Genomic DNA, 7,572 nt, shown 5'->3' with positions numbered 1-7,572 from the left:
AAGCCACCCACAGGCTTCTAAGTTTAGCCCCTGCTCCAGACCACTCCCCTCACCCGCCTCCGAGGCCCAGAGCCAGGCATGACCTCATCCTTTGCTCCAAGACTCCGCCCTGCCTGCCCGGGAGTCCTGCCTTTGCAGACCGGGGGCCAGCCTGGCAAGCAACTTGGGAGAGATGGGACTCTCGGCTCACAGCCAAGGCAGGGACCAGGAGAGAAAGACAGGAAGCTGCCACACACGTTGGAGCCTGTGGCCTTTATTCATGTCCCCCCACCAAGAAGAGCCAGAGTCTAGGCCCCAGTCCAAAGCAGAACCGTCAGGGGCCTGGGGCTCTGGGTTACACCCTCCAAGTCCCCTACCCCAGACACTCCCATGAGCCAGAAGTATATAAAGTGCTGGTGTGTGATGATCTTATGGGGAAGGCTGAAGGGATCAAGAGCCCCACCCCTGGACCAAGGCAGCAAGAGGAGGAACTCTGCTCTTGGAAGGGCAGGGAATTGCCCTAGGTTCCAGAGTATAGGGAGGGAGGGCTGGGCCGCCGCCACTGCCACCACCACCACCACCACCACCACCACCACCACCTCCACGGGGTTGCTGGAGGGGGGCTGGCAAAATTCAGAAATTCAGATGCAGTCCTGGGCTGGGAGGAACTGAAAAGGGAGCCTTCGGCAAGGAGCCCTAAGAGGATGGGGCCAGGAGGTGGGCAGCTCTGCAACCCTATGAAGGGGGGGGGGGGGGGGAACAGGGGAGGCCTTGGGGGTCTCAGAGAATGGGACAACCCCTCCGGCGCTTATTCTTGCGAACCTGGAGGCCAGCCCGAGTGGCCATCTCAAATACCTCCCTCACCCCCTCCTTGGTCTTGGCCGAGCACTCGAGGTAGCCAAAGGCACTGATCCGATTTGCCATGTCCCGGCCCTCCTCAGATCGCACGGGCTCCTGGGAAGACAGAAGTCGAGAGGTTAAAGGAAGCTGGTGGCTAAGTGCACCTCTCCCCACTTTAGCCATGAGCGTAGTGACTAGGACAAATGCATCTTCCAGCCCCAGCCACCCTGGGCAGTTTCTGGGCCAGGACCCAAGACTCTTAATGTTTACATCAGATGTCTCCATCAGCCCTATATCCCATGACACACCCTTCTCTGGCCTGAGCATCCAGCACCTCCTAACCAGTCTCCTGCCCATTCTCGCTTTTTTCCAATAAGTGCCCTACGGCTGCTAAAATTTTTCTAACGCACAGACGTGACCATATCTGCCCCCCGGTTGAAAGTTTTGCCATAACTATCCTTGTAGGAGAGTCCATATTCTTTATCCTGGCTTCTGGCTAGAGAGCCACCTACCAGGTAAACCAGCTCCCTCACTGGGCCTTCCGGCCATGCGGGCCCACTAGCATTGGAGTCAGCCCATACCTCAAGCAAAAGATCTATTATAAGAAGCTGCCTCTGAAGACGGGGATGTTCCTCTTCTTAATAGCCCCAACCCCCAAAGAATGGAAGCAAATAAAACGCCAAGTGACCCTGGACAAGTCACTGCATTCTCTGACAATTTCATCAGGTATGGTAGCGGAGAGCAAGAGTCCTTCTGGTTCTTCCTCGCCAGGGAGTAGGAGGTGGGCCTCCACTGCCTCACTGGGAAGTCCACTGGAGAGAAGACCCTAAGGAGGTCATCTGTCCCGGGGGCTCCAGGCCTGGCAGCCCCACCCACCTGCTTCATCTTGGCCAGCTCTCTCCTCGTATGCTCATCTTGCCTCAGGTCCTTCTTGTTCCCCACTAGGATGATGGGCACGTTGGGGCAGAAGTGCTTCACCTCCGGGGTCCACTTCTCAGGAATGTTTTCTGCACAGACATGTCCCGACAGGTGTTGGTGCCTCCACTTAGGCTAGAAAGCTCCCCCCAGGGTCCCCTTCTTTCCCTCCAGCAGTGTTAGAGGCTCTTCAACACAACAGTCCCTTTCACAGCTCAAAGCCCCTCTGCCCCCACAGTACACCCTTGGAGCCCTCCCCAGGGCCAGAGTCACCACAGTGCAGGAGGCTGACAGGGCCCTGTCCCAAGCCCCCCCGGCCTCGGCCTCTGATGGTAGCTGACAGGAGCTGAGGCGAGAGCAACCTCCGGTTGGCTGACTCCAAGGGGGTCTCAGTACCTTTTCTCCGACGCCCTCACCCCCACCTCACCCAGGCTGTCGGGGCTGTCGATGGAGAAGCACATGAGGATGACGTCAGTGTCCGGGTAGGAGAGAGGCCGCAGGCGATCGTAGTCTTCCTGCCCGGCCGTGTCCCACAGAGCCAGCTCCACCTGATGCATAGGCCCAGTGAGTAGCTGGCCTGAGGGCCCCAGTTACACCCCTCCCCTGCCACCCAGAGGTCCTCTTCTGAAACCACTGGTCCTTGTGGCTCACTCAACATTTACTGAGCACTTGCTACATGCCAGGGACAGCGCTAATCACCATCACACAGTGTAAATAAGGTGAGGTCTTACAAATCCTGAGACACGGGTGCTTGATCTCTTTGTAGTTTATGAGCTCCCTCGTGAGCACCGCTATCTGATTTAAGTGACAAAAACCTTTGAAGGAGGTCTGACCACTATCCCCACTTTGCCATCAAAGGAGCTTAAGCTCAGAGGCAAAAGGACTGGGCCTGGGTTATAGAGCCAGGACGTAGAGAAGAAGGAGGTGTATCTAGATTTCCTAAAACTAAAGTTTCACTTAAACTTGTACTGGCTCCAGCAGGGAGAGTGGAGCAGGGACATGGGTGGTGAGGCAGGACATCCAAGGTCCAAAGGGAGGGGGCGGGGTTCCCAGGGGGAGACGGGGAAGGTTCTTGGCCTTCACCTGCTTGCCGTCCACCTCTATGTCTGCGATGTAGTTCTCAAAGACAGTGGGGACGTAGACCTCTGGGAACTGGTCCTTGCTGAAGACGATGAGGAGGCAGGTCTTCCCACAGGCCCCATCTCCGACAATCACCAGCTTCTTTCTGATTGCAGCCATGGCTGGGGCTGGCAGGGAAGAGGCAGTGAGAATGTAGGGAAAAGCCAATATATCCAAAAACACTTCACTGGGGCCCCCCAAGACCTGGAAACCAAGGCTTCCAGCAAAGAGAGGGAAGGGAGGGATAGGGGCTTGCCCAGGCACATTCTTGCCGAGAACCAATCGTTCAGTCAACTGAGCTTGAAATTCCTAATCTGAGGGTCAGGGACAGGTCTCCCTAGACGGATTAGAATACAGAAGTGGGAGGTGGAAGAATCAGGGAGCCAGAAAACAGGAGTTCTGATCTAATCCACCAACTGTAGGACCCTAGACACTTAAGAGGGGGGATCAGGGACATGTCTGGAAGGGCCAACTTTTATCTGCTATACATATCAGGGCTTCAAGTCAGACTTTGTTACCAGGATTCTGATACTTCTAAAGTTTAATAATCGCTAGGGTCCAATCAAGAACACATTGTCCCTCACTCAGGACAAGTCCTGCCTGCCCAGTCACAAATGAGCCATCCTCTCCAAGTCCACAGGCTAGTAGAACCAGCTACGAGGTGGCAGGTGGATAAGGGAAACTATGCTGAGCATTTCCACAAAAATCATCTCCTTCAGTTCCCAGAAGCCTGCAAGATCGATGGTGTGCTTCCCATTTTGCCAAACTAGGAAACAGGCTCTGTGAGGTTATAACGTGTGTTCAGAGCTGTGGCAGGGATGGCACTCAAAGCAGGGCTGTGTGACTCGAGACTCAGAGCCTTTTCTACGTATTACTCCAGAGATGGGAAAGAGAGCAGAGAGAAGGAAACCCAGAGGGCAGTGGCAGCGGCCAACCGGCTTCCCTGGCCCACCCCATCCCAGTCCCTAAAGCCAGCCCGAGTCACACAAAGAAGGCTCAGTCCCGGCAGTGCCCACAGCCCACATTCGGGCAGTCTGCCTTCCTCCCCCCTTCCTTCTGGGCCTGGCAGCAACACTGGGTCACTCAGCCCCAGGCAGGGGACAATGACCACACTGTAGGGAGCCACACATCCACCACAGCAGAGTGACTGAGAATAATCCACTAGGGAATCACCTCCACCCACCCCGCGGACCAGCCCCTTCCTCTCCTCTGTCCAGCTCACCCCAAGGCCCTGCCCACCCCTCCCTGTGACTCAGGGCGAGGAGTCAGCTTCCCGAGGTTTCCATATGTCCCCGGCCCCTAACACACAAGAGCAAGCATCTGCACAGTTCATCACACCTACCCAGCCTCCCTGCCCCTGAGCTGAGCCTCACTTCCTCCCTCCCTGGGGAGAGGAGCTGACCTCCAGCCGGCTGAGGTTCCCAGGCCTCCAGCCTCGGAGGAAGAGAGGGCGGGCTCTGAGAGCTGAGAGGCGGTGGAGGCTGTAGGGAAGGGGGAGGGGGCTAGAGCCTGAGCTGGGAGGAGCTCCCAAAAAAAGAGCTGAACAAGGACCAGTCCCAGCACCAGCCAGGCAAGGAGTAGTTAAGAGAGAAGGGGATGGTAACCTGATCTCTGCCCCAGACCTGGCTTTTTCTCTCAGTCCCACATCCTGTCAAACTGGGCTGAACTCTTGTACTCCCCACATACCACCACCTCACAGCCTGGCTTTGGTCTGCCTTTTAGGAAAGCGAATTCTCCAAGCCCAAAGCTAGTTCTCTTCAACAGTAGGATCCTGGGTGGCCTCCCGCTCCTACATACATACACACACACACACACACACACACACACACACGTACAAAACTGGGATGAGAGGAAGTGGATATGAGTCAGAGAGAATTTATAGGAGTTCAGAGGATACAGCCACACTCTCCCCACCACAAAAGGGGCTCTCTCTCTGATACCCCAAGACAGGCAAGAAGGCATTCACCCTGCCAGCTGATCTCCTCCAAAACTGGAAACCACCTTCAAAAAGGGGGTTCCCCGGAAATTCTGCCCAGGTGATCAACTCCCCCCACCCACGCCCACTGGTTCCATTGGTCCAGCTGTGTGGAAAAAAAAAAAAAAAAAAACAGGCTGGGGTAGCCCCCGCCTGGGATGGGCAGTGTTGATGAAAGACAGTCACCACCAGGGTGAGTACCAGTTGTTTAGGTGTGAGGATGCCACCACCTGCCTGCAGCAGGACAGTTTAGATGACACCCCATGGTGGGAGCCACAGGCCAGAACTCAGGGGCAAGGGCATGCATTAAGTACCCTGAAGCCCCCAGCTCAATTAGAAGACTTTCCCTTCAGGCTCTCAGTTGGGCAAGAAGGGCAGCTGGCCTAGGCCAAGCCAGGACACCAGGCCCAAGGCCAGCATGGCAAGGACAACAGCTCCCTATTAGAGGCAGCCCCAGAAGAACTGCCCCACTGACCCTAAGATGGGCAACCAAACACCACACAGAGGCTGTAATGGAGCCTGAAGCTCCTGGAGCCTTCCCTGAGACCAGACATCCCGCCCTCTCCTCAATCATTCTCTAGACTTCCAGATGAACCAGAGGTAGGCTGTACAAAGCGGATCAGCTCTAAGGTCTAGGAAAGGAATCAGATACCACCTCAACTTTAAAACCAGAAGTAAGAACAGGACGCAGCCTTGCATCCTCCCAGCCCAAAGCCCCAGGATAATCCTGGGTTGGGGAGTATAAGGGAGGGGTCTGGAAGGGAGGAGATTCTTACTTACACAAAAAGGAGCTGGATGCTTCCCAATCTCCCCTACCTCCCGCCCCCGGCACACTCCAGGAAGCTTCTGGGGAGGTGTCCAGACCTCTCCGAGCAGTGGCAGCCCCCACTGGCCACACCACGCCCCTATTCCCGCCATTCCACCGGCCTGGCCTGGGGGAATTCCCACCTCCACCCGGATTTGTGCCCGGACCCACACCCCACCCCAGGTCCACATCAGGCCGCCCAGCTTGGGAGCTACAGCGTCTGGAATTGGGCTCCCTCGCGGAGACCCAAGTTGCCTCCTGGCTTCTCGCCCGGCGGGGCAGGTTCCGGGAAGCCGGGAGGGGAAAGGCAGGGACCCAGGCTCGGACACAGGAGCCGAGAGGCCCTGAGGGGCAGTTCCCGGAACAGGGGGGGTGGGGAGGAGCCCTCGCTGCAGCCCAGGGAGGGGCCGAGAGGGCCCGACCCCCGCACAGCCCAGACGCCGCGTCCCGAGGGAAGGAGGGCGGCCCGCGCTCTGTCCAAAGCCCCCTCCCCGGCCGGCGCCCGGAGCTCCGGCCCAGAGGAGGGGAGCGAAAGTGCTCTCCCGGGGTCGAGTTCCCGGGACGCCCCGCCACCCTAGCCCCGGCCCGGGTACCTTCCGCTCCGCTGCCTCCAGCTGCGCGGCCAATGCGGGAGGCTGAGACTGACCTGGGGGGCCCCGCCCCGCCCTCCTTCAGCGCAGCGGCGGGGAGGGGCGGACCCGGCTGGGGGAGGGACCGGCCGGGGGCGGCCCTTGGCTCTGCCCGCCCACCGCCCAGCCGGGGGCCACAGCTGCTGGCCCCCGCCGCTGGCCGGGGGTCGAGGGTGGGATGCCGGGCGGGTTGGGGAGTGGGCGGCGGGTGGGCCCCCTCGAGGACTCAGTCTCTGCTCCGCCTTCCAGCCCCCGGGGGTGGACCGGCGTCGGGAAAGTTGCGAGGCACTCGGGGTGGGGTCGGAAAGGGCCGCTGCTGCCCTCCCGTGGCCAACCGGCCACCGGCGCCTACACGCCCCGGGACCTCGCGGGAGGGGGGCTGCGGAAGACTCCCGCCCTCCTCTCGTAAAATCCTGCGGAGTAAGTACCGCTCAACATCACGCCCCAACCTTGAGGACCTTTCACATCCTTTGAGACCCAGGTCACCTTTCCACTTCACAATGCCCGTCCCCCAGCCTGGAGTTTCCATGAGTCCAATTACTGTGGACCCCTCAAAGGGCGCTCCTTGAAACCTTTTCTGATCCCCAGCTGGGAAGTCAGCTTCCATCCCCAATGCATTATTTCGGTGCCGCTAGGGACACTGCCCCGGTCCATTATGTCGCCTTGGGTATTTACCTGCACGGGTATCTCTTTTCCTGTTGAAGTGGCTGAGAAGGTTGGAAGGTGAGGAAGCCTACCAATATATTTCATTAGCTTGTGACCTATACGCTATATAGCTCGGCCCTTTTCATACTCATCATGGCTCTTTGGGTTAAGTATACCCATCTCCGTTTGCCTGGAAGGATATTGAGGCTCAGAGAAGTGGCTTGCCCAAATTTTTGCTATTAGTATGTACCTGAGAATTCAGAGTTGGTGCTCTCTCCCTGCTGTCCTTTATGCTCTCCCCATCCCCCATCCCTCACCACTGCCTAGCACACTGCCTGGCACACAACAGGTTTTCAAAGACATAATCGCTGAATGAATGAATGTCAGCAATCACGCAGATTTTAAAGATCTGAAGTGCAACCCACACATTTGATAAATGAGTAAACTGAGGTCCAGAGAAGTTTGGTCCCCAGATCTCTTAACTGGTTCAGTAAACACGCTGTGTGTGAATGGAGACCTATGTGCTCAGTTCAAATTGATTTCTGTCTTCAAAGAACTTACAGTCTAAATTTGGAATACAAACAACTTAAAGATAGCAAGTTATTGAGCCTTATTACATGCACCTGGGTCTACATAAACACATGGACTACTTTAGTCTTACAACA

At 57.2% G+C, this 7,572-nt stretch overlaps 1 protein-coding gene across 2 annotated transcripts; it reads right to left on the bottom strand.

Annotated features, from left to right (window-relative positions):
• Positions 1-237: 237 nt before the first annotated feature.
• On the bottom strand, positions 238-6,380 carry RHOC (ras homolog family member C). Of its 2 annotated transcripts, none has more exons than XM_058716200.1 (5): positions 6,227-6,380; positions 2,818-2,981; positions 2,162-2,282; positions 1,696-1,826; positions 238-933 (listed from the first exon to the last, which is right to left on the bottom strand). In XM_058716200.1, exons 2-5 carry the CDS (start codon positions 2,971-2,973, stop codon positions 760-762), a joined length of 582 nt encoding a protein of 193 aa, XP_058572183.1. In that variant the 5' UTR covers positions 2,974-2,981; positions 6,227-6,380; the 3' UTR covers positions 238-759. The 2 variants fall into 2 exon arrangements, with proteins under 2 accessions (XP_058572183.1, XP_058572184.1); XM_058716201.1 differs by lacking the exon at positions 6,227-6,380 and adding an exon at positions 4,196-4,215.
• Positions 6,381-7,572: the final 1,192 nt, after the last annotated feature.

This window comes from Neofelis nebulosa, chromosome 2 (genome assembly GCF_028018385.1).
Source record: "Neofelis nebulosa isolate mNeoNeb1 chromosome 2, mNeoNeb1.pri, whole genome shotgun sequence".
Classification (NCBI taxonomy): domain Eukaryota; kingdom Metazoa; phylum Chordata; class Mammalia; order Carnivora; family Felidae; genus Neofelis; species Neofelis nebulosa.
This window is presented reverse-complemented; position numbering and strand designations above follow the sequence as displayed.